The sequence below is a fragment of the Callithrix jacchus genome, chromosome 16 (assembly GCF_049354715.1).
Source record: "Callithrix jacchus isolate 240 chromosome 16, calJac240_pri, whole genome shotgun sequence".
Taxonomy (NCBI): domain Eukaryota; kingdom Metazoa; phylum Chordata; class Mammalia; order Primates; family Cebidae; genus Callithrix; species Callithrix jacchus.
In genome coordinates this window covers 53,798,930-53,823,954 of record NC_133517.1, presented here as the reverse complement: position 1 = coordinate 53,823,954, position 25,025 = coordinate 53,798,930, and the positions used below count along the sequence as shown (strand labels likewise).

Here is a 25,025-nt window from a genome sequence, read left to right as displayed (position 1 = left end):
AATCTCGGCGATGAGGGAGTGAGAGCTGTGAGCATCTGAGGGGCTTCCAGGCAGGAGGACTAGCCAGGGTAAGACCCCGGCGGGGACAAGGAAGGGGCTCCTGTGGCTGCAGGGGAATGAGGCTCAGAAGCTGGAGGATTTGGGTGCCAATCGAAGAAAAGACAGGGCCAGGAGAGGGCAGTAGCAGGCACTGAGCTGTACTCGGGCGGCACGTGGACGGGTTTTCTTGGAGGGTTGGCACCCAGGCGAAGCTGCTCAGCAGAGGGCAGCCCAGCAGTGTGTAAATGTCTAGAAATATGCGTATTTGCGCTCTATTTAAAGCAAATGTCTGTGTAACATTTTGATGTTGGCCCTGGTGGGCTTCAAGATTCTGGTCCCAGCTGCTGTGAAGCAGACAGCACAGGGCTGGTCCTCAGGCTGTCATTAGCCTGTGGACCCATCAGGTGGCCACGGAGGTGAGTTTACTGGTGCCTGCGTGTCCCTGGCCTCCCGCAGACCTGCAGGCCCCCATGCCGCCCCTTCTGTTGTCTCTGCCCCCGCATCTGTAGATGAGCGCTTGAGTCGGCACCTGCTCAGCCAGGATGGCGGTCACCTGAGGCCATGCTGCGCTGTGCCACTGCTACTCTCCCTCTCGTCTCCTCTGCCCGCTTCCCTCCCCACATCTGTGAGTTCTTCCCCGTTCTGCTGTTCCATCTCCCTGTCTGCATATGTCTGTGGCCAGTCTCCCTGGAAGAGCTATAGGAGAGCTCTTTCCCCTCAGCCTGTCTTCCTCCCTCTGACATCACAAACCCCCTGCTCTGTGGGAACGCCGCTGCTCACCCCTGAGGCTGTGCTGCCTTCTGTGTGTCTGTCACCTCTGTCTGGCCCCGCTGCCAAGCCTGCCCACACCTTCCTGGTCTGTTCTTGGCCTTGGTGCCCACGTTTAACCACCTGCTCTCCTTCTCCCAGGCCTCTGCTCTCCAGCCGACAGCTCCTTGGGCCCCAACTGTTTCCCAGGCCTAATTCTGAGTACAAGAGTCTCCCTGCACCACCTGGCCCTTCTCCTCAGCCACTGCCTCGCCCCCTTCCACCACCATGCAGTTATTAGAGAGCCAGCTACACTAGACAGCAGGCCCTGGTCAGCCCTGCCTTCCCCGAGCAGGCATGGGGCAAACAGCGTTCACACACAGAGCCACCCATGAACAAACAGCTTCCTGGAAGGGAGGCCGGGACTGGTCCGCCACCAGGCGCATGTGGGTCTGCTCTGAGCTCCTGCTCTGACTCTTCACTGCAGCTCCTCTGAGCATCACCCTGGCTCCACAGACAAGGAGGGCCGGGCACAGGAAGTCAGGGCCTCGAGGCCCAGGGCAGCTGGGCTTGGAGCTCGGCTCTCTGCACCCACTCCTTGCTCCTGGAGTGCTGGGGACTCCAGAAGGGGAGAGGCAGCGGCAGCCCCAGGGGCTGTGCCGTGCAGGCAGAGATCTGCAGGGGACCACAGAGGGAGCCATGCTGTGCACACCCTGCAGGCCAGCCGCCTGCTCAGGAAGCAGCAGTGGCAGCCAAGGCCGCAGGCGTATACACGAGTCCAGCAGAGGCAGGAAGCTTGGGGCGGGTCCTTGGGGGCTGTGAGGGGGAAGGAAGCCCTTGGAGGCCCAGCCACAGGAGCAGGTTCCTGCTCGGACTTGGTCAGGGAGCCCAGGAGAATTCCCGGTGGCCTGGGCTTTGGGGATAGCTGCACCCAAAGGGCCTACCACGCACCAGATGTGAGCACAGGCCTTTCCGCACAATGGTGCCTTTTCTCCCAAATGGAAGAGCAACAGCTCCTCTCCAGGCTGAAGAGACTTGGAACACAGGCTGAGTGCCTGACAAATGTCGTCTGTTATAGGTGGCCTCGCTGGATGCGGTGGTGAACGTGCTGCATTCATGGGACCTGAGCCTCACAGAGGCCATGCTCCAGAACATGGAGGCAGAGCAACAGCGCCGGGCCCAGGAGGCCAAACGGCACAAGGAGGCCGAGGCTGAGCGGTGTGTCGGGCAGGAGGGGTGTGGGCGGTGCTGGCGGAGAGCACTGTCGGGAGCATGGATGGGGAATGCTGGCGGGAACCTCTGCCCCAGCTCATTCCCATTCCTTAGCATGACCCTCAAGGTCCAACAGCTGGCCAGGGAGCAGCAACAGTGTCACAAGGAGGTGAGTGTAACCTCAGGGAGGAGCCAGGTGGGGAGCAGGAGGAGCCTGGTGAGTGGGGAGGTGGGGGAGCCGGGTGGACAGGCACCCAGGGGAAGAGCTAGGAGAGGAAGTGACCTGGTCAGAAGGCCAGGGCCAGCCTTGCCAGGGCCTGCCCATACGCCCACCCAGCTGCAGCAGGCCTACTGTGAGCTGAGCCGGAGGATCTCGGAGCACGACCAGTGTGAGTGGCGGCACACGGACAGGACTGAGCTGATGCTGCAGGTGGGGGCCGCAGCGGACTCGCAGTGCCACTGCATCCTCAACAGCCCTCCTTGTTCCACACCAGCCCAGGCTTCCTCCCTCCCAACCTAGGATGTTTCCCTCTCAACCATGAGGGGTCACCTGCCAATGGTGACCTCCTTGGGACGGGGTGGGGAGGAGGCCTGAGCAGGAGCCTTCCCCAGCCAGAGCATGGGATAGGACAAGCGACGGTCAGCGTGGCCCCCTCCTCCAGGCCATTAAGGATGCAGAGGACCAGGTGGAGAGGCTGCAGCAGGAGGCCCAGAAGGCTGAGGAGGCGCTGGCTCTGGCCAGGCTGGCACTGCGGGAACAGACGCAGGAGGGTGAGCCTGGCATGGGGTGCTGGCTGGGGGCTGGGAGGCCCAGCCCAGGGTGGAGTCCGGGGTTGGGCCTGCCTGTCAGCTGCACTCTGCCACCCTGACAGGGGAAGAAGAGGTACATGGGCTTAAGTGCCAGGTCACCGAGCTGCATGATGTGCTGATGAAAGACGTGGGCAACCGCATCCGAGCTGACGGCCGGTCAGTGCTCCAGGCCAGATGTGGGCGAGCTGGGGTTTGGACAGACAGCACCGACCTCATGGCTGTCCCCAGGTGGCCTCTCATCATTGACCCTTCAGGCCAGGCGGCTACCTTCCTGCGCTACCAGGACACCAACTATGTGGACACGGTAAACCCGGAGCACCTGAGGCCAGAGAGGATGCGCCTGGCTCTTCTGGGGGCTCTGCGGTGAGGCAGGCAGGGCATCAGGTACACCCACCCCACCCCCCAGCCCTACCCTGCCTCATCAGCCTCCTGGGGCAGGTATGGGAAGCCTCTGGTGTTTGATCTGCGCGAGGTGGACCTGTTCCCAGCTGTGCAGCGGCAGCTGGAGGCGGTGCAGCCCGGCCTGGCACAGGCGCTGCTGAGCCGTGGCCTGCTGGAGCAGGAGAGGTACCTGTCACTGCTGCGGCCCACGGACGGGCCTGAGTACAGCCCCACGCAGTTCCAGGAGGCGCGCCTGGGGCACTTCCGCCTCTTTTTCGTCACCAAGGCCCAGCGGCCGCCGGCTGAGCAGCTGCAGGTGCTGCTCCCGGTGCGAGTGCAGCTGCCGGGCACAGGCCTCTAGCGCTGGCTCCAACCCCAATAAAGTGTGTGCCCCAGGGCGCGGCGCCACCTCTGTGCTGTGTGTGTGAGAGGCAGGGGCACTGTGTGCAGTCCAGAGCCCAGCAGTGCTGAGCCCCAGATGACCAACCCTGACCAGCGGACACAGGTTTGCAGGCACCTGGGGGAGGTCCTGCTGGGGACGGGCAGCCACGCAGCCTGTGCACAGTGAGGCGCAGTGTGAGATGTGTGAGGGCGGGAGGATGCGGCACTTGGAGCTCAGCCTGGCCTTGGTGGGCAGGAGGCGTCTGTGCCAGTGGGTGGGGGTGGACAGACAGAGGGGAGGTAAAATGTAGTCACTTTATTCTTCTGAAGCCACAAAATAGAGTCTTTGGTTGTACAAACATCACTAGTTACAGTCTCGCCGATGTCTCGGCTGGGGTGGGGCAGTTAGTCAGAGGCTGGAACTCCTGCGGGGTCTCTTTAAAATGCTAAAACCCAGGTTAAAAGACTCAGGGTAAGGGTGGTGCTGGAGCTGGCAGGGCCCCCACCCCAAGTCTGGGGGAGGCACCCGCTCCTCTAGGAGGGCACAGGGCCCAGGCCACGGCGCCCAGGCCTTATAGGGCGGCGGCTGCTGCACAGCGCCACATCTTCGGGGCCCACAGTGCCGGGTGAGGGCCGGCCCAGAAGCACCAGGGCCACTTCTCCATCTTCCTCCTGTGGGCCTGGGGGGCAGGGACAGGGCGGGCAGTGAGCTGAGGGCAGCCGGGCTCCGGGGAGCTCACCCCGCACCCAGCCCCAACTCACCAGGGCTGGGAGATGGTTCCAGGGATCTCAACTCCTCAGCAAAGTCCGGCGACTGTGATGGGGAGAGTGTTGGTCAGGCCAGCGCCAGTCCTGCCCCAAACCACCCACGTGGACAGGTGTGCTCCCAGCCCTGAGGCCCACAGAGCCCAGCTGACGGAGGGAGGGGATGGAGAGGCGGGGCGAGGGCAGAGTGCGGGGAGGCCCTGCGGGAGCAGACAGAGGCAGTGGCAGACACAGGCAGGGTGGCAGGCATGCAGAGGCCTGGAGGCCGGGTACCTGGATGTCATAGACAGGTCTGGAAGAAGGCAGGGCTGCAAAGGCCCTGTAGTCAAACTTCTTTCCAGACAAAGGCTTGAAAGGACAGCGTGAGGGGAGAGGCAGAGAGAGGAAAGGGGTGAGGGCCACAGGGGTGGGTGCAGGCCAGACCCCCCCATGTCTCGGGGGTGAAGGGCGGGCACAACCACCGGCTCCTCACCAGGCGTCCCGGGGAGGTGCTGGTCTGGGGGCCGAGGTCTGGGGGGACAAGAAGCGAGTGTTGGAAGCGGCCCATGCGGCAGGCTGACCCCCCAACCTCCCAGACCCACGGACCTTCCACAGGGGTGGGTGACGGGGTAGGTGCGGGGGAAGGGGCCTCGGCCAGACGCTCCAGGGGCCCCCGAGTGCCCCGGCCCTCCTGGGACCTGCTGAGGACCATCTGTGCTCGGAGAGCGTCCTGCTCCAGCGACTTCATCCTGCGGAGACCAGCAAGCCTGGGTGAGCCGGGCAGGAGCCAGGGCAGGCGTCAGAGCAGGGTGGGGACCTCCAAGCAGGGGCCTACCTTGCTGCCCTCCAGAGCGCACGCTTCTCGGCCTCCAGGGCCCGGCGCTCAGCAGGGGACAGGGCACGCTCAGGTGCTGGCAGCTCTGGACTCTGCACGCGAAGCCGTTCCTGGTGGCGCCGCTCAGCTTTGGCTGTCCGCACCGGGGCGGCACCTCCCGGGGGTGGGGGGGACACTGGGCTCTGCCTAGGGAAGGGACAGGATGTGCTGTGGAGAGGGTGTGTGGGGCCAGTGCGGGGCGTCTGGGGCGTGGGTGCTCACCCTGCAGTGGGGCTTGGGCCGGCCCACAGTGGCTCCTCATCTTCCTGCTCCTCCTCGCCCAGGGTCTCGGCATCCAGGGCGAGCCTCGCTCCGGCCCCGGCTTCCGCCACCTCCCACATCTGTGCTCTCTTCTGCTGCAGTTTCCGGGCTGCCAGAGAGCCCGGTGGGTCAAGCTGGGCCAGCCTACACCCAGCCCCACCCCACTTCTGTGCCCCTCACCTTCCTCCTCTTGCATCTTCCGCAGGTCATCGGCACCCACCAGGGACACGCGCTTAGGGGGGCCCTCGGCCTGGGGCATGCGCACCTCCAGCTCAAAGTACTTCTGCCGTTCCCGGAAGGAGAGCTGCTCTGGGGAGGCCGCAGGCGTGGGGAGCTGGGGGGAGTGGGCCCTGAGGTTTGGCTGGCATTCCTCTGGGGCACTGAGGCCCCTGGGCACCCACCCCACCCACACGTAGTAGGGAGGGGTGCTGCCCCCACACACCTGGGCAGGGGTGTCCTCAGGAGGGTGTGGAGTGGGCACAGCTGCGAAGGCTCTGTAGGCCTGCTTCACGTTGGCAGGCAGCTCATCCGGGGAGGGCGGGGAGGGTGGCTGGGGGGGGTGGGGCTCTTATGAGCTGCACTGGGCAGCTGTCGGGGCTGCAGCTGCACCCAACCCAACACCCACCGTCCCCACTGCCTGCCTTTGATCCCCACCCACCATCCTGCCGGGGAAGGAGGCTCTGCCACCCCACCCATGGGACAGGGCACTCACGGAGCGGGGACCACCTCTGCCCCTGGGGGCTGGGGAGCCCCTTGGCCAGGCCTGAGCCAATGGCTGGATCACCCCTGGTTTTGTCTGGAAAAGGCAGGTGGGGGCAGCAGGGGCAGAGGAGAGCAGGATCAGGGATTCAAGGCAAAGGATGGGGTAGGGGGAGAGAGGGGGAGAGAGAGAGAACCTGGGTGGGGCTGACATATTGCCAGTGAGGTGCTGAGCTGTGGCTGGGTCTCTCGGGTGCTGTCACCCCCACCCCCACGTGGTAGTGTGTTGGGGTTGGTGCCAATAGTAGGGGGGGCAAGGACCCCCTGGCAAGAGGCAGGCAGGGGCGAGGCTGGTGGGCCCTGGGCCCAAGACAATGACCGGGGTCTCTGGAGCTTAAGCCCCTCCAGGAACAGCAAGCCCAGGCCCCCAGCCCATCGCCAGGCAGCTCTGGCCAGGAAAGTGTTCCTGGCTGTCCTCGCACAGAAGGCCCCGTGGTAGCAGAGGGAAGCCCGGAATCAATGGCATGCCACCCCCTCTCCCTGGAGGAGGGGGCCCTGCACACAGCAGCCATCTATCCTGCCCTCCCCTGCCGTGGGGCATGCCTGTTAACTCAAGACACTCACCTGCTGGCCACTAGGGGAGTGGGGGGCTTCGGCTGTCTTCCCTCCAGCTGCTCCAGACGGTACCTGGAGGATCAGGCAGTGGGTGGGGTGAGGCCTGGCAGGGCTGTGGGCCCTGGCACTTGCCTGGAGGGCACAGAAGCTCTTCAGCTCCCCAAACTGACTATAGCCTAGGGGACACCCAGGTACTCGGTCGGCATGAAGGAGCTGTCCCTGACCCCCACGATGCAGGGGCCTGGGATGGGCAGCTCGTGTCTCCCTAGCAGTGCGCTGGCTGGAGCCTTGCAGGAGAGATGGAAGCAGACAGCACAGTTGCAGGAGAGGGCTCAGGGGAGGGGCGGGGGACAGAGGGGCCAGCGGGGAGCCCCCACTTGCGGTGTGCAGCCCTCAGGGCTCGAGCGCTGCCCCCACAGCTGTGCTCTTGTTCATGGGATGAAGGGTCTCCTGGGAGCCCCCCTCTCATTGCTGCCCATGCCGAGGGGAGGCAGGGTCGGTACCCAAGAGCCCTTGCATGCGCTGCCTCAGCCCCTAACCACCACCCGACCACCAGTGCAGGGGCCTGGCAGAGCCTGTCCCCCGCCACTCACGCTCCTTTCGGGGCTCCCAGCAGAGGCTGGCGGGGCACACCCTCTGGGAGGATTATTGGTTTCTCTCTGGGGAGGGACAGGCCTGCGCATCCTCCCGCCCTCCCGCCCATCCCCAGCGACGGCCCCTCCAGCTGCTCCAGCCCATCCTCCCCTCAGCAACGTGTGCCTGCCCAACCCCCCAGGAGCCTCCGCCTCCAGCCTGCACCCTCAGCCTGGGCAGCACCCCAATAGCAGGTGAAGCTCACACACCACACCGGCCTGCTCGGTGAGTACGAGCGCCTCGGGCTTCATCCAAAGCTCGGGGTGGGGGTGGGGCAGCACGGCTGGGGTCAAGAACGAGGGTTGACAAGCACGTGGCATGCTGGGGGCCAAGCTCCGGCTGGGGTAGCCTGCAGGTCAGATGCGGCCTCCTCCCACCCTAGCCCCTGCCCAAGGTTCCCTCCATGAAGGCCCTGGCGTTCATCTTGGGGTAGCTGATGAACAGGAGAACAGGACAGAGGTGGGGGCACTGCACTGTGGGCACTGACCCTCTGCACGCTGCCAGCACTGGGCACGGCGGCCAGGGCACGGTAGTCCAGCTTCAGGGGCTCCAGACCCCGACCCTGGGAGCAGAGCAGACACAGCACTAACAAGGGCAGCTCCATGGCAGCCGCCAGCCATTGGGGGAAGGGAGACAGCACAGGCACAAGAGGGGGTTCTGGGGGTCACTATCCAGCACCCCATGGGCGATATGAACCCCAATCCAGTGCCCTGATGGGAGGGGTAGGGTGACCCCACTCACTGCGGCTTCTGTGGCCTCGGACCAGTGCAGGGTCTGTCCAGGCAGCTCCTTCTCCTGTAAGCAAAGTGGACCCATCAGGTGCTGCTGGCCTCGGGCTCCCTGGCCCTGGGGCTGCCGACTGTAAGTGCCTCTGACCTTGCCTGGGCCCTCAGGACTCAGCTCCCGGTCAATGGACGAGATGCTGTCCAGGCTGTTCCGGTGGCTGATGCCTGCCGCAAAGGGGTTGGCAATGACACCTGGGGACACCTGAGAAGAGGGGTGTGGGCTGAGGGGAGAATGGCCAGCAAAGGTAACCAAGGGGCCACGTCCCTGGGTGGGGCGGCCGCAGAGGGCACTCTGCTGGGCCCTCCAGTGCCCGGCAGGACTGTCCCGGGCCCGGCCCGTCCCCCTCACAGCTCACAGGGCTGCTGTGGACATGGTCACGTCTGCACTAAGTGAGACTAAAGTGGCGTGATGCCTGCCACTTTGTCTGGGGCAGGACAAAACAGGCAACTGTGTAAAGTCACCCCAGGAAGAACTGACAGCCTCCAAAACGGGGCAAGGAGGGGGTGAGCAGCGGGCGCTACACCTGCTGGCACACAGCAGCCCCCTCGGGTGGACAGGCTGGCTCCAGACCCTGGCATGAGTGCTGAGCAGGGACTGTGAAACAAAGGACACCATGCAGGAGGTCCAGCCAGCCCTGCACTTCCCAGACCTAAATTATCTGTCCCACACCAGTGGCTGGCAGGGCAGAGGGGGCCGAGGAGACAGGGCCAGGACAGGCAGGGGCTTCTGGTTGGGCACAAGATGTACTTCGACCCTGAGCCCCGGATAAATAAACACAGGCAGACAGAACCATGGGAAGGGCTTACTTCCAAGCCCCCAGGGGTCAGTGGTACTGGCTCAGGCCTCCACCGCCAGCAGCCAGAGGAGGCAGCACAGTGGAGAGGGCATCACTTGTAGCCCTCTTCACAGACGGGGGTCCCTGTGAGGTCAGTGCTCTCAGTGTGGCCTGAAGGACAAACCCAGCCCCGTGCTGTTTCTTAAAACATAACTGAAATGGTAAGTAAGGGGTGGGTAGAGATGTCAAGCACACGGAAGGCACAGAGAGTAGCTGCTCAGACCAGGGGAGATGCGATGCTGCCACCACAGAGATGCCATTTACAAGGACAATACAGTCACCATCAACTCTGAGCACTCAACAAGCTAAACACAGAAAGCAAAGACTACTGGAAACACCAGAGGGTCACAAAAGCACAGGCAGAGAGCCTTAACGACACCTCTTCGGATTCTCACAGAACTAGGACAAACAAGCTGCCCATCTTCTCAATTTCTGAAGTAAGTCAGAGCCACAGAATAAGAGAGGCAGGGGGCCTGGCAGAGTGGGAAGCAAGATCACGGGCAGCCCAGCCTCTCACAGCAGAGAGAGCTGCTCAAACACAGAAAAGGCCACGGGTGAGCTCATGCCCTATCGTTCCAGGAATAATTGTGGAAGACTGGCAGGCTACCTAGCTCTGGCCTCGGGGAGGTTCTGAGAGCGCTGTGCACGTCCAGTGCCAAGACCACAGTTCCTAAGGATCACTAAAAGGAACCACCGCTCCTGAGAGAAATGGCTGACTCCAGGGCCAGGCAGGGCAAGGAGAGGAGCCCAGCACTTCCTGGATGCTCAGAGAGGGGAGGTCATATCAGAACGAGTCAGGCGCTCAAGCACCTTCATGGGCCAAGGCTGGGACAATTTGAGCATCAGAATAAATTGTGATGGGGCCGGGTGCGGTGGCTGACGCCTGTAATCGCAGCACTTTGGGAGGCTGAGGCACGCAGATCATGAGGTCGAGTTCAAGACCAGCCTGGCCAACACAGTAAAACCCTGTCTCTACTAAAAATATAAAAATTAGCCAGGCATGGTGGCAGGCGCCTGTAATTCCAGCTACTTGGGAGGCTGAGGCAAGAGAAATGCTTGAACCTGGGAGGTAGAGGTTGCAGTGAGCCGAAACTGCGCCACTGCACTCCAGCCTGGTGACAGAGTGAGACTCTGTCTCAAAAAAAAAAAGAAAAATTAATTTTAAAAAATAGCAATGGTAAGAACCTGTCACCCATGAAATGAAATGGAAATTCCTTTGTTAATGAAATGGACTCCTTGTGAGCCCACATGAACAGGCAAGCAGATGACACATAACTGGGAGAAGGGAAGGCTCTAGGGCAGGAAGCCACCTGAGGAGCATGGGGTGGTGGGTAGGGCACTGTCGCCAACCACCTCAGGCCCGCTCAGGAACCATCGGGGTGCTGAGGTGCCCAGGGGGAGCTGGGTGAGAAGCAGCATGTCACGTTCTCTCCAAGCACCTCTCACAACCGCTTGCTGCTCTCTAGGGGCAGGAGTAACTGCAGGGGAAACCTGGCTGACCCCGGTTCAGAGCATCAGCAGCGGGGCCTGGTGAGCGGCGTGGAGACACGTGGCTTCTCCGCCACCAAGATGCACATGCTGAAGCCCGTGAGGACATCAGACCCAGCGTGGGGACAATCACAGTAGGGAGGGCCTGTGCCCACCAGACACATCAAGGTCTGAGGAATCAGCGAAGACAGAGGCAGGCTCCGACGGAAGGAGACTACGGGGTGCAGCGGCCAAACCCCACAGGGACCGAACTGTGCCCTTCCGCAAAGGAGCGCGTCCCCGGCATGGTGGGTGGGCCAGGAATAGGCCTGAGTGTCACAGGTTTGTCCTGTGTTTGCAACTTTTCTCTGAGTTTAAAATTCATTTATGTATGTGCTTATATTTTTCAAAAAGAAACAAATGGCAGAATAAACCAAACGTAATAAAGCTGGTAGCCTTGGAGCTGAGATGGATGCCGGGCTTCTGAAGTGAGTCTGTAATTCCGACTTTGGAACCAGGTGATGATGTACACGATTAAGAAACTGATTTTCTGGTGGCAGATGGCTGTAGTCCCAGCTACTTGGGAGGCTCAGGCAGAAGAATTGCTTGAACCCGGGAGGAGGAGGCTGCAGTGAGCTGAGATCATGCCACTGCACTCCAGCCTGGGTGACAGAGTGAGACTGTCTCAAAACAAAAAAAAAAAAAAAAAAGACACAGATTTTAAAAAAGATCACTCTAAAAGCTAAAACGAGTCAACCCAACTGTGTATCGAGTTGGCAGCCAGAGCACAGAGGCTCTCAAGTGGCCGAGAACACAGGATGCTGCCAACTGCTCGTCCTAGTGGGGTGAGCCCTCAGGAAGGCAGCCTCCCAAAACTCAGCCCCCGGCGCTCCTGCTCTCAGGCATGCCACTGCTGTCGCTGTTTTTGTTTAGAGTCTTACTGTCTTGCCCAGGCCGGACTCAAACACCTGGGTTCAAGCGACCCACCTGTTTCAGCCTCCTCAGTAGCTGGGACTACAGGTGCGTGCCACCACACTCAGCTAATTTTGAAATTAAGAAATTGGAGATTTTATGAGAAAAAGAGAAATCTAAAATCACAAAAGTTAGTTAAAAACCCTATAATGTTAAGTGAGCTAAATATAACAGTACAAACACATGATTTTTCTCGTTCATGGATATAAAAATCTCCACCTCTCAGCCTCCATCTGCTGCAGAGGCCATAGAGCGGCAGACGCTGAGCCAGAGTCCTGAGCCCGCCTGGCCCACGGCTAGGAGCTCTACACTCAGCTCCCACCAAGAGGGGCCAGGTTCCACACAACAGGCTGGAATCCAGGGCTGGGGCAGGAAGTACGAAGAATGCCTTGCCAAGGCAGCTGGGGAATATTCCCTGCCTGATCAGGGGACACCAAGGGAACACTGTGTTGAAACCCATTAGGAAAACCCTAAAAACAGAAAGATACCTCAAAACCACCTTTGGAAGCGTCTAGGGCCCCAGCTTCAGATAACAATTCTTACAAGTTATAAACAGAAACAGCCCCCAACCCCTTTAAAAAATGTCATGAGAGCTGAGAGCCTACAGCAAACATCACAGTAGAAGATGAACGTCCCTTAAACCTGAGCACAAGGCAAGCCCCACTCTCACAGGAGGGGAGACAGGAGAGGCCCGGGTGGGAAGGGGGACAGGGCTTCTGCCAGAAGTGAAGCAGACAACAGGGGAGAATTGCTAGGACAGCAAGAGCAACCTGAGAATGCGCTAGAGAAAAAGTCGCCATAAAGATAACCCCAAGGCTGGGCACGGGAGGGAGCTCTCTGCTGAGAGGTCATCAGAAGGGGAGCCCTGAAGTCAGGCATGGCCCAGGGACAGGCTAGGAGGAACAGGGTGCCACTGGACACAGGAGCGGGGACCCTGAGTCCCGAGGAGTCTCCCTGGCTGGTGGGCTCCGAGCCATCCCGTGACAACCTCGTGGGCTCTGCAGGAGTCACCAGTGGTTCAACAACTTCTCTTAGGACCAGACCATGCAGTGTGCCCCAGACACACCCCCATCTGTTCATGTGTCTTGTCCTATCGATGGCTAGAGCTCAGCAGAAAGGGAAGGTGGGTGCCCCCGCCAGCTCCCCACCCCTCACAGCTAATGCAGAGCACCTCCCAGTCCCAGAGGCACAGAGGACCCACCGCCCACCCTGAGAGGTGTCAGTGACTCAGGACACCTCAGGATGGGCCAGAGGGAAGCGTGGTTCCTGGGGCGGGAGCACTAACCTCCAGGGCTGCAGAGGTGCTGGCGTCAAAGCCATCACACACCAGCACGGTGAGGGTGTCGCCCACACCGCGTAGCAGCTGCACCGCCTCGCTGTGTGTCAGGCCCAGCAGGCTCTGCTGGTTTACCTCCAACAGCCGCAAACCCACACGTAGCCGGCCATCACGCCCAGCTGCCCCCATGGGGCTCACCTGTGGAGAGACGCGGTGTGAGAGGGACCTGGTGGGAGGTGGGGAGTGAGGCCTGGAGCAGGCTGTGGGGCGCTCACCTTGGAGATAAAGATGCCCTCGTCTGTGGGGTCACGGGGGTTGCCAGCATGGCCCCTGGCGCCCCCTCGGATGCTGATGCCCAGCCTCTCCCCGGGTGCCTTCTGGATGCACAGCTCCCGTAAGCCTGGGGGAGCTGGGTCCCTTCGCACCAGCAGGGACAGCTCCAGGCAGGGCCGGAGCAGGGCACTGACAGCTTCTTGGTGCGTGGCCTCCCGCACGTCTTGCCCGTTCACTGCCAGGATGCGGTCCCCAACCCGCAGGCCACTGCGAGCAGCTAGGCCCCGCGGGAGCACCTGTCAGGGAGAAGGGTGACATCTGGTGGATAAGGCCGCGCCAACTTGAGCTGGTACCTGGGATGGGTGCGCCTGGCTCAGAGCTGTCTGGCTGGGTTGCCCTACCTTGGAGATGAACACACCAGGCTCCTGGACACCAAACGGGTGGCTGGAGTGGTCAGAGCCTCCAACGATACTAAGACCCAGAGGGCCCCCCGCTCTCGGCAGACGGATCTCCTGGGGACACGGACAAGGGACAGGTCTCGGTCAGGACAGGGAAGGGGTGTGGGAAGACTCCCTTGTGCATCCAGGTCCTTGTGGACGGTGGGCAGGGGCTGCCCTAACGTGCCCATGAGGGTTCCTGTGCCACCAGTGTTTGGCTGTCCAAGCAGGCATGCAGCATGAGGCCAACATCCTTGCTAACTGAGGCCATCTGGCTGGCCAGAAGACTGTGTTGAGGGAACCAAATTGAGGAGTCTGGCTGTGGGGCAGAGCCCCAGCCTCAAGGGGCCACAGGGCAAAGGGCGAGCAGGCCAGCTTCCCACCCAGAGTGGGCTGCAGGGTCACAAAAGAGCAGATCCTGGGAGGGCCAGTGCCCACAGCTGAAGCTGGGCAGGTGCCTGGGTAGGGGCGTGTGTCTCACCTCCACTGGGTATGGCCCTTCCAAGGTGGCGGCTAGCAGGCCGGGGGCCAGCCTCAGCAACCCAGCATCCCCGGGGGTGACAGTGGTTATGCTGGGGGTGGTGGTGCTGGTGGGGGTGGTGGTGGTCACGGCAACGGTGAGGGGTGAGGAGGAATGTGGTGGAGAGCTGGAAGGAAGAGGGCCCCCAGCCTCCCGCTCCAACAGCAGGGCGATGGTGGGGGAGGCAGCAGTCAGCAGGGAGACGGCATGGTCATGCCTGGCCTCGGTCACATCCACTCCGTTAATCTGTGAGAACGTATCCAAGTCAGGGAGGCCCAAGGGCAGGATGGGACAGAGGGTGAGGGAGGGCGTGTGGGGCGAGGCCCCATCCCCACTCACAGAGAGGACTCGGTCGCCGACCTGCAGAGTGCCAGCACGGTGAGCAGCACCCCCCTCGGCGATGCGGGAGATGAAGATGCCCTGCAGGGGAGGGTGAAGGGGAGCCAGGGCTGCCAGTAAGGCTGGAGCAGCTCTCCCCAGCCCTGGAGCAGCCCTCCCCGGCCCTGGGCCCCAGCCTCACCGCATCACCAGCCCGGTAGGGTGTGGAGCCTTTCCCACCAGCAATGCTGAAGCCCAGTCCCCTTTCACTTCGAGCCAGGCAGGCCACGTGGCGCTGCCGGAGGGGTCCCGGGCTCTCGGGGGGGAGCAGGGGCAGGCGCAGGCCCCCTCCCCGCCGCTCCCGGGGACTGTAGTCATCCTCGGGCCGCAGAGGCGTGATAGTGACTGCGTTCTCAGGCTCCACCATGCGCTCGCGCCACACTCGCATCTGCACAGCAGTGCCGGCCCCCCGGAGTGCCTCCACAGCCTCATGGTGCTCGGCGCCCTGCAGAGCCACACCATTCACCTGCGGGCCACAGAGGCCACATGCACATCAGAACCCCGAGCGGCCACCGACAGCCACATGCTGGGGGCTCCACGTGCTCCCTCCAGAATGGGGAGACTGAGGCACGGGCAGGGGGAGAGGTCCCAGGCTCTGACACCACCCTAGCCCTTTAGATACAGGGTTCTTCGTGGGCACTGACCTCCCCCCAACCAGGTCCTCAGAAACCCCATGTGTGCAGCCCCACGGCTAGGACACAGGTTGGCCATGGGAGGCAGGTAGACATCCCCACAACCAGGCCACATACAGCCCTGCTCCTGGACACCTCGGGCCCATCTGAGCAGCCCAGCACACACCTGAGCTCATGGGGTTACTGACCCACGCCCCTACCCCAACGACCCAGGGACAGGAGTTCCCACGAAAAGGTTAGGAGAAGAGCCGAGTGGCAGAAGCAGCACCTGAGCCGTGGGCAGACGCCTCCTGGCTGGGCTCCAGGGCCCTCACCTGCCCTCGGGGTGTCCCTATGAGAAGGGCACATGCCTCTTCTGAACCCCGACACGACTGCCCAGGCTGGACGGCCAGGTGCCCAGGTGGGGGCTCCAGGGATCTCATACAAGGTCCAAACTCCATCAGACCAGCCAGCAGCCTGGCCCTTCCTGGAGAGGCCACTGTGCCTGGGGCAGCCATGGCCTGACCCACGGATGGCTCTCCCCTGGAGTTTACAGATTCCGTGGCTTGGTGTCCTGTGCTTAGGACTCTTGTGGGGCTGGGAGAAGGCAGCCAATCACCCTAATACCAGGAACTGTGTACCTCCAGAGAGCATAGCTGCCACTTGGGGCCAAGGGGTCCCCAACTCACCTCGAGGAGCTTGTCACCCACGCGGACACCAGCCCGGGCTGCAGGGCCTTCCTCGGACACCCGAGAGATGAATATGCCCTAGGGCACAGACACGAGCTTGGCAGGGGCCAGGGAAGGGGGCCCGAAGTTCTGCCCCTTCTGCAGAAGACCCAGGGGGGAAGACAAACTCCCAGCAGCCCCCAGCCCTGGCCAGCAGGAGAGCTGAGCTCTGGCCACTGCGGGATCCCGAGTGCCAAGGCTGGAAGGAGCAGGTCAACCCCAAGAAAGGGCTCGTGGCCCCAAGCCTGGTGCAGAGGCGCCTGGCGAGAGAAGGGAGGCCAAGAAGGGAGGATAGACCCATACTCCCTCAGGCTGCCCCTGCACTTCAGGATCCTTCAACAGTTGGTGCCTTGGGCCCAGCCCGTGTCGGAGCATGTGAATATCCTCAGGGCAAGGGGCCTGCATGCCATTAGTGTGAACTGAGGCAGAGCAGCGGGTGGCAGTTGGGACCCAGGCAGTGCTCACCTCATCATCCCCCTTGTAGGGTGTGGAACCCTTGCCACCCGCAATGCTGATGCCCAGGCCCCCAGTCTGCCGCAGGATGGTGAGAGTCAGCTGGAAACAGAACAGACGAGGTGTACAGGAAAGGCCACAGCAGGGATGCCTGTGCTCTCTGCAGAACCCGCTGGCGTGCAGACGCCATTTCTGGCTTTTCCCTGGGCAGCTGCATGGGGTCTCATGCCACTCACCGCCCAGGGCCAGCGCAGGGGCCAGCTGGAGAAGCCCTGAGACCCCAGCAGAAGAGCAATCCTCTGCAGAGTGTGGGGGGCCAGGGCTTGCCCACCTCTGGGTGATTGAGGCCCGAGGCGCCCCTGCCGCCCGTCAGAGGATGAGGGCTGTGCCACCTCTGCAGGGAGGCAAGACTCAGAGCCACAGGTGGCTGCTGGGAGCCGGCCCAACCTCTCCGCTTGCCCCTGACAAGACAGGCTGTCCTAGGCAGGAGGTGTCCCAGCCCCAGAGCCCAGGTCCATCTGAGAGCTCTTTTGTGGCGGGGGGGGGAAATCTGTGCTCAAGCAACAGGGGCGGGGAGAGGCATGAGCCCGCAGCCCGGGAAGCAAGGCCAGCAGCGGCCCCAGCCAGAGCGCAGAGCGAGCAGTACAGACCTCTTCCTCCTCAATGCGAGCAGGCTCTATCAGCAGGTTATTGGCCTGGTCAAACGACACCCCCTGTTAGGACAGGACCAGCGAGGCATGCAGGTTAGCCACCGCCAAGACCACCACCACCGCCTCACCCAGCCCCCACCACGAGCAGAAAGGACAGAGGAGACCACACCAAGCTCCCTTGGCCGCCCCTCCACAGGCACCTCCGTCCTGAAGGCATGAGTGACACTGCACACCTGGGGACAAGCAAGGCTCATGGGGGGTGCTCCAGAGCTGAGCGGAGCCCTGCCTGGCTGTCCCTGCTGTGGTGCCTCCAGGTTCCCTCAGCTGTCATGCCTCAGCCCACACTGAGGAATGGGTGTCATCAAGGGCAGGGAGAGTGGGGTCTGGGGGCTCCCCTGGCATCTGAATTTGCCCAGAAAGCAGGTGAAACCCTTTGTGAGCCATGAAGAAGAGACTTGAGGACCAGGAGGGGACACGCTGGTGCCCCAAAGGCCTGTGTGGCACCTTAGGAGGGCCTGATAAGGCAGAACAGCCATCAGGGCCTCAGCCCTGCAGCCAGTGCCCAACATGGGGAGGGCACAGGAGAGCTCAGGGATCCTGTGAGAGGAAGAAACCCTGCCCTGGTGCCCTGGGACCACGACCCACGCAGACAGGCCCTGGTAGGCCCACAAAGGGCGGGCAGCCACGCCTGGCCTCTGTGAGCTCTGTGCTTGCCCGCAGGTCAGGATACCGGCCAGCAGAGCTGCCCCTGACACTGAGACCAATGCCAGGGCAGACCTGGGGCCTGGTGAGAGCGACGATGCCAACCGTGGAGCATGCACGTCCACTACCTTCTCTGGGTGGCTGGGGGCCTGTGGGTCAGTCCCTGGCCCTGCCCCAGCCCTGGGTGCCCAGGAGGCCAGGGGAATGTGGGTCAGGCAGGGGTGAGGCTGCCACCCACCTTGACAGAGGGTGCAGAAACTACAGCCACCTCCTTGTCCTCCTCAGTGCTGGTCTCCTCCTCTTCAGCTCTGTCTTCCTCCTCCTCCTCCTCCTCCTGAGGCCTGGCCTCTTCTTCCTCCTCTTCCTCCTCCTTCTGAGCCCGAGGAGCCCAGGGTGCATGGGGGCCATTGTGCCAGCTCCTGGGAGCCGCAGAGCCCTCCCCATCGGGCTGCATGCCCTGCAGAAGGGCCACCACAGCCTCGGGCTGGGGCAGCTTGGAGATCTTGAAGTGCTTTTTGTAGTGAGGTGTGTCTTTGCGGATGAGCCGCTGCCTCCCGCCTGGCAAGGACCAGGGGGCCTCAGGCTGCCCCTCCTCGCTCTCCCTGTCATCCCTGGGCAGCAGTACGTCCTCCGCGAAATGCACTGTGGGCTGTGCAGGTGCAAGGGTGAGGGTGGCCCCAGCTCTGTGGCTGTGCATCCACAGGGAGGCCGCGCTAAGCAGTGTGCCCACCACAGACAGGGGCTCTGAAAGGCTCCCTGCCACAGGAGGACTCAGCATAACTGCCCACTGATGGACATTCATCTCAGACCTAAGGAGGCCAGAAAGCCCCGGGGCTCTTCCTAGAGATACACAAAGCCCCAGGTAGAAACAAAAGGGTGCTCCAAGGCCTGACACTGGGGAGCCCATGCTGGAGTCAGGAGGTGGCCTGTGATAGAGGTGGGATCTGTGAGTCCAGCTGTTGGGGGAGACCCTCACCCCACCTAGATGGCAGCTCTATGGGGCACCCTCAGCAGCACAGCCCCTTACCACCCACAGCCACTCTGCACAGGGCAGTTCCCCGCAAGTTTCAGCCTTGTCCACGCAGCATCAGCAGGGCCCAGCCTCCCACCTCCGCCCTGCCCAGTCGTACCTCCTCGTAGTCCTCCTCGGCGTCTTCCTCCCCGCCAGCAGTCGTGGCTTCCTGCTGGCTCTGCCCCTGTGCCTCAGCGGATGGACCTTCGGGTTCGGCCTCAGAAACTGTGCTGGCAGATGGGCGGGAGTCTTCACTCACGCCTGACTCAGCGCTCAGCCGCTTCTCCTGCAGTGGGAAGTAGGGTCAGGTTTTGAGAGCGCTCCCGGCTCAGAGGCCTCCTACGGGGCAGTCACTCTCTGAGCTTCCCACTGCCCCAACCAGGCACTACAACAGGCTCACAGTTCCAGTGAGCCCCACAGCTGCTCTTCATCCCAGTCCCCGAGGAAGCCATGCGTCTCTGGGGCCTAGTGTGGGCAAAGCCACATCTGCACAGCCCAGCAGTGAGGAAAGCCTTTCCCAAAAAGAACAAGGACCACAAAAGTTCCCAGGAGAATCCTGAGACGAGCCTCCTCCCCTCCCGCACACCCTACCCCAGCCCAGATCACTGGTGCTGCTGCACCCTGGAGCCCACAGTGTGCGGGTCCCAGTTCCGAGTGAGGAGAGTCAGGCCTGCTCTGTGCCAGCCCCAAACCCCTTCCCGGGTACTGATGATACCCACGCCAACTCCACCTATCCCACAACCAGAACCCATTGTGCTCCCAGGCACACCTGCCTCTGCTTTTCCCCGCACTCCAGCTGCACAGGTCTCCCTGCACATCTGCCCTGGCGCCCCGTCACCAGCCGGCCCTGCAGCCCCATGTTCCTGAATCCTGTCACCAGCCTCATCTCCTGCCCCTTCTCTGTGCTGCCCTGGCCCTCACAGCCCCACTCCCAGGATGGATTGGACCACTGCAGCTCCTGAGGGCAGTGGCCCGCCAGGCTGCTATGGCTCCATGCCCACCTCCTCCACAGGCAAGGGCAACCCAGGGTCTGGCTGGCAAGGGCAGGGCTCACTCCACCGCCCTTCGATGCTCCTCTTCATCACCTTGAGCTCGCTGGGGTGAGGTGTGGCCCGGCGCTGGAGGCCCTGCCGTGGTGACAGGGGTGAGCAGCAGCCGCAGGGCAAGGCTCAGGCGGAGGCTCACCTCCCAGGTCCCCACCCCCATACCCGCTTCTCAGCTGCAGCTTCCTCGGCGTCCTCGTCACCTGCAGGGGCCTCCATGAACTGGATGACGCTGATGCGGCTTGGGGGGGCATCACTCCAGCTCTCTGAGGGGCTCCCCTGCTGCCCAGCATCCTCTGCAGCAGGCGAGTATCAGGACCCAGGCTGGTCCCCAAGCACCGCCTGAGGCCCACCCGCACCAAATGCCTGCAGCAAGCAACCTACCGAGGCTGGGTGGGGGCTGCTGGGGCAGCAGGTAGCAGGTGAGCACCTTCTCGCCAGTCCGGGTATCATCCTCCGTCTGGAACCGGAGCATGGGCTGCGCCTGGTTCTCTGCCAGCCACAGAGCCTTGAGGTTGAGGTGGGTGAGCGCGAACGGCAGACTCTGCAGCCTGGGGGCCGGGCAGGCACAGTCAGTGGGTGTTGGGGCCACAGTCGGGCCTGTGGGGCCAGGCTGGCACTCACCGGTTCCCTGCCACATCCAGCACATGCAGCTCGGACGTGTGGGCCAGCTCTGGTGGCAGGACAGCCAGGCGGTTGTCCCTCAAGGAGAGGACGCTGAGCGCCACGCAGCCCCCAATCTCTGACGGCAGTGCCTCGAGCTGGTTCCGGTCCACGTTGAGGTTGGTCAGTTTCGTCAGCTTTCCCAGGGAGCGAGGCAGGGCCTGGCCAGGAAGAGGAGATCAGAGCGCAAGAGGCTTGCTGGGAGTGGGAGAGAGATGACAGTCCGTGGGGGCAGAGCCACAGAAACCCCAGGCTAGCTCCAGCCAGGACCCCTCGAAGCCCTTGGAGATCTGGACAAGGACCTGACCATGGAAGCCATCTCCACCCAACTCTGTGCTCTCTGCTCCCCAAGCTCTGCCCACTGCCCTCAGCCTGCAGTCCCACCACCAAAACACCCTACCGAGTCATCCCTGGCTCTCTCCCGTGGGTACCCTGGACTGATCTGCGAGCCTGTCTGGTGCCCCACTCGTCTGCCGTGTCATTCCTAGGGCTCCTGAGGCCCCAGGTCCAGCCTGCCTGCTCAGGGCCAGTCCCTTCCCAAAGCCCTGAACCCTAGACTCCCTTTCTTCTTCCCACTGAGGACCCCTCCCATGAATAAGCACCCTACTCACGGCTCGCTCCTGTTTCCCAGCCTGGGGATGGCAGCACCACCGTCCCCCAGCCCTGCCCTGGGGTGGACCTCAGCTTACCCTGATTTGTGAGGAGCAGCCAGATGCCCCTGGGGAGCAGCCTGGCTTCCTGCTCCCAATCTGTTCTTCCTACAGACCCATCCCTGCCTTCTCTGCAACCGCCCCCCTGCGTTACAACACGCGCCAGAAAAAACGCAACCTGGATTCTTCACTGCAAACGACAAAGGTCCATGCCCTGACTCTGCTGCCTCACCTCACCTCCGGCCAGGAGGCTCCCCTTCTGACGGGAAAGGAGCCCTGTCCAAACAGCTCCATAGGTCAGGCCACCGCCAGCACCCCCAGCAGCACACAAGGGCCGATGCCTACCCTTGTTCTACACGCCCGATGGCCCCATCCCTTCTGCCTGGGAAGCTGGACCCTACCATCAGCAGATTCTCCGTGAGAATCAGCTCAGAGAGGTTCTCACAGTCCCCAATGGCCTCGGTCACCTCGCACAGCCGGTTCTGGTCTACCTTTAGGATGGACAGCTGCTTCAGCTGACCTGGTGTCGGGCAGACAGGGTGACATGGTTGAGCACAGCCACAGACATGCTTTACCCACCTGGGCAAAGGTGCCCTCAGGGCAGCGGGCGAGGCCCCCATTCCCTCTTGCCACCGCCATACTTCAGGAGGGCCCTACCTACCTCGTCCTGACAAGCCTGACCCAGCCTCCTTTGAGAAAACACCAGGCTCCAGTGGCACTACCCACCCTCCACTCTCATGGGCTCCACCACCCCCTTCAGCACCACCAGCTGCCTCCTCAGCCTTCTCAGATGCCCCAGGGCCCCACCACACCTCCTCAGGGACAGGTCCCAGAGCCTGGGCAGACCTAGGATCCTCCCGTGCCCCACACCACACACAGCCTGACACCCCATGCTCCTTCTGGAGCCAGGCTCTGTGAGCAGCACCCGGCACCCCCAGGCACGCTGACCAATGCCATCAGGCAGTCGCTGCAGCAGGTTCTGGGACAGCAACAGGTCCGTGAGCAGCACCAGCCCACCGAGCTCGGCTGGCAGCTCCTCTAGCCGGTTTTCTGACACGTCCAGGCACACCAGGCGACGCAGGTTCCCAAGCTCCTGCAGGCAGGCAGAGAGTCAGAGCGCAGACAGGCAGAGGCAGAAGGCCAGCCCCACTCCCACTCACCGGGGGCAGTGCCGACAGCTGGTTCCGGTCCAGCCACAGCTCCCGAAGGTTGGGCAGAGCCCCCAGGGTGTCCGGCTGCAAGGAGGGACAGAGAGAAGAGTGGCTGTGAGGTGAGGCTTCCTGCTGCACCATGCCCAGGAGATTACATGCCCCTGCACCCAGCCACCGCCTGCTGGCCCTCCGGTCTCCGCCCTGCCGTCTGTCGGGCCTCCACACACCAGCACTTCCAGGTCGTTGCCTCCCAGATCCAGCTGTTCCAGCTTGACCAGAAAAGACAGGGACCTGCACAGGAGGCAGGGTGAGGTGTCACCATGCAACCCTGGTCCCCAGGCTGTGGCGCTGCCCAGGCTGTTGGGAAAATGCCCGTCACACTCACGCTGGCAGGGACTTCAGCAGATTCTCCCGGAGCTCCAGGGTCACCAGGTTGGCGAGGCTGAAAGAGAGACCAGGAGCTGAGGCATGAGGAAGGCAGGCAGGCAGTGGTGGTAGGGGCAGGGCCAATCCACCCCCCACCCGAGAGGGCACTCACTTGCCCACGTCCCCAGGCAGCGCCTGCAGGGACACATCATTCAGGGCCAGATGAGCCAGGCTGCGCAGCTGTGTGAAACCATCAGGGAGCCTGTATGGGAGGAAGCAGAAGCTTCCAGACGACCAGACCGGGGCTGCAGGACCCACAGCCCCTCCGGAACCCACCACAGGCTGCAGGACCCACAGCCCCTCCGGAACCCACCACAGGCTGCAGGACCCACAGCCCCTCCGGAACCCACCACAGGCTGCAGGACCCACAGCCCCTGCCGAACCCACCACAGGCTGCCAACCACCTGGAGAGGGGGTTCCCGCTGAAGTCCGCAATCTCCAGAGCTTTGCAAAACTTGATGCTCTCTGGGATCTCAGGGATGTCTGTTAGAGGGTCACAGTGAACGGGATGTCACGACCTGCAACATGTCTGTAGCCCCAGAGGACATTCCCCTGGATCCACCCAGCCCCCACCAAGGCTCCCCACCGTTCCGGGACACGTCCAGCTCCACCAGCTGCATGAAGTTGGCCACCTCGGGAGGCAACCGCTGGATCTCGTTGTCACTCAGGCCCAGCTTACGCAAGTTCAGCAGCCGGAAAAATGGCTGTGGGCAGGGAGGACACAGGCTCTGTGGCAGAGGCCACCCAGAGCAGAGAAGAGCTCCTGAACACGTGGGTGTCACAAATCAAGGGTCCCTAAGCCTCTGCCTCCTCCAGGTCACACAGGGTCCTGGAGTCCAGCCATGACACCCCGTTTGTGGCAAGGAAAGCAAAGAAACACACGGTGCACATGCCCACTGTGCCTGCCTCCCTCTCCTCCTCACACCGGCCTCCACTCTGAGAAGGCACCTGCTCCCACTGTGCCCGCCTCCCTCCACTCCTCAGGCCGGCCTCCACTTCAAGAAAGAACCTGCTCACAACCAGACAAAGCCCCATCCCCTGCTCTGTGTCTTACCTCAGGGCCCACCCAGCCGCTGAACCACTTCTGCCACCCTCCAGGGGCCCACACTGGCCTCTGCCACTGCACCCCAGAAACGAGCCCGGTCTGGTTCCGCAGCAAAAACTCAGTAAATGGTTCCCAAAAGAACAGTAACAAAAACAGCAGGGCACCACAGGCACAGGGCTATGTGCAAGGCCTGCAGGTGGCCACAGAGAACAAAGCTATCACTGCCAGGACCAGAGCGGGGCCACATTCTTTGTGGCACCCAACTCCTAGGCATCAGCCACTCAGCGCCCCATCTCCAAAAAACAGATGCTTCCTAAGCTGCTTTCTCCATCCTCCCTTCTGGAGCAGTCTTAGGAAAACAGCTAACCCTGAGAAACGAAGGCAAAGAAAGGGCAACCACAGGCAGATCTGACAAGGGGCTTCCCCACTCACCCGTGCACCCAGTAAGAAAAGGAGAGGAGACCTGGACCCCACCTCCAGAGCGGCCCAAGAAGCTGGTACTCATCAGCCACCTGAGCTCAAGTTCCACCGTAATCCCATCAACCTCCCTGAATCCCCACGGATTTTACTCTGTGAGGCTCCTCCTCCAGGCTCGGTGACAATCGCTATCCCCAGACAAGCACCTGATGACCGCTGCCACCTGTGCCAGCCAGGGCGGCTGGGAGGGGAGGGTGCGGCTGGCTGGGGTGGGGACCTGGCCAGTGCAAACCAGCAGGGCCGGCTGGAAGCTGCGGTGGCTCGCCCGGGCAGATTCTGCCGACCGAAGAACCGGGGGCTGGGCGCGCGCCGGCGGGCGGCAGGTGCGGGCGGCCGCTCACCTTGGGCAGCTCGCGCAGCTGGTTGGCGTCGAGCAGCAGCTCCTCCAAGCTGCGGCTGTAGCGGTAGATCTCCTCGGGCACCGCCTGCAGCGAGCAGTGCCGCTTGTCCACCGACTCCACGTGCCGGTTGCAGCGCCACAGCGGGATGCACTTGAGCATGGTGCGGGCGGGCGGCGCGGGCTCCGGCGGCGGCGCTCGGCGGGCTCGGGGCCGGGGGGCGGGGCTCAGTCCGCATGGGCGCCGCGCAGAGAGGGGGCGCGGGCAGGGGGCGGGCCGCCCAGGACTGGACGGGGACGCGGCTGGGGCCGGCGCTGGGCCCGGCCCGCGCTCGGAACGCGCGGAACGCTCGGATTGCGGGCCTGGGCGGGGCGGCGCGGCCGGGCGGGTCTCAGACTCTCAGGAGGCGGGGGTAGCGGCGGCTCCGCATCCCGCTCGGTCCCGCTCAGTTCGTCCCGCCCGCTCGTCCGCTCGCAGTGCCGCACCGGAACCGCCACTGCCCGCCGGACTGCCCCGCCAACACCCACCCGGCCGCCGCGCAGCCCGCCGGGAAGCCGAGTCCCGCCCTCGCCGCCCAGCACGCCCGGACTGCGGCCCCCAGAAGGCCCTGCGCGCCGCCGCCTCCGAGGACCCGTAGCGGCCCCGCGCACAGCCTGCCGGGAAGTCGGGCCCGCCCCGCGCAGAGAATCAAGGGAACTGCAGTCCATGCCAGGCCGCGCCCTCCGCCCACCGTGGC

The 25,025-nt window shown here is 63.0% G+C and overlaps 2 protein-coding genes across 17 annotated transcripts in view; one reads left to right on the top strand and one right to left on the bottom strand.

The window, feature by feature from the left end:
- The window catches only part of IQANK1 (IQ motif and ankyrin repeat containing 1), a 69,916-nt gene extending 58,959 nt beyond the window's left edge, over positions 1-10,957 (top strand). Inside the window, exons 8-17 of one of the 3 annotated variants that reach the window (XM_078352960.1) lie at positions 1,865-2,004; positions 2,113-2,167; positions 2,336-2,428; positions 2,661-2,769; positions 2,871-2,964; positions 3,037-3,171; positions 3,247-5,085; positions 5,655-5,726; positions 7,539-7,621; positions 10,484-10,957. In XM_078352960.1, coding sequence (XP_078209086.1) covers positions 1,865-2,004; positions 2,113-2,167; positions 2,336-2,428; positions 2,661-2,769; positions 2,871-2,964; positions 3,037-3,171; positions 3,247-3,550 — 930 coding nt within the window. In that variant the 3' untranslated portion in view covers positions 3,551-5,085; positions 5,655-5,726; positions 7,539-7,621; positions 10,484-10,957. Of the gene's footprint in view, positions 1-1,864; positions 2,005-2,112; positions 2,168-2,335; positions 2,429-2,660; positions 2,770-2,870; positions 2,965-3,036; positions 5,086-5,654; positions 5,727-7,538; positions 7,622-10,483 lie in introns of those variants that run through there. The other 2 variants (XM_078352961.1, XM_035276985.3) reach the window with 2 other exon arrangements.
- Positions 3,872-24,814, bottom strand: SCRIB (scribble planar cell polarity protein). 14 transcript variants are annotated; one of them, XM_035276960.3, is made up of 38 exons: positions 24,293-24,814; positions 23,016-23,133; positions 22,834-22,912; positions 22,542-22,631; positions 22,389-22,445; positions 22,231-22,294; positions 22,013-22,087; positions 21,801-21,945; positions 21,254-21,372; positions 20,164-20,363; positions 19,924-20,090; positions 19,705-19,835; positions 19,498-19,623; positions 18,615-18,782; positions 17,723-18,133; positions 16,783-16,845; positions 16,145-16,234; positions 15,641-15,718; positions 14,483-14,806; positions 14,302-14,382; positions 13,924-14,208; positions 13,407-13,517; positions 13,008-13,301; positions 12,742-12,930; positions 8,273-8,383; positions 8,138-8,191; positions 7,884-7,958; positions 6,773-6,835; positions 6,162-6,245; positions 5,892-5,999; positions 5,630-5,783; positions 5,411-5,558; positions 5,150-5,335; positions 4,921-5,063; positions 4,808-4,845; positions 4,609-4,683; positions 4,333-4,384; positions 3,872-4,250 (listed from the first exon to the last, which is right to left on the bottom strand). In XM_035276960.3, the coding sequence occupies exons 1-38, from the start codon at positions 24,449-24,451 to the stop codon at positions 4,105-4,107; spliced, it is 5,061 nt and encodes a 1,686-aa protein (XP_035132851.3). In that variant the 5' UTR covers positions 24,452-24,814; the 3' UTR covers positions 3,872-4,104. The 14 variants fall into 14 exon arrangements, with proteins under 14 accessions (XP_035132851.3, XP_078209073.1, XP_035132852.3 ...); XM_078352947.1 differs by having other exon boundaries at positions 14,483-14,785; XM_035276961.3 differs by lacking the exon at positions 4,609-4,683.
- Positions 24,815-25,025: the final 211 nt, after the last annotated feature.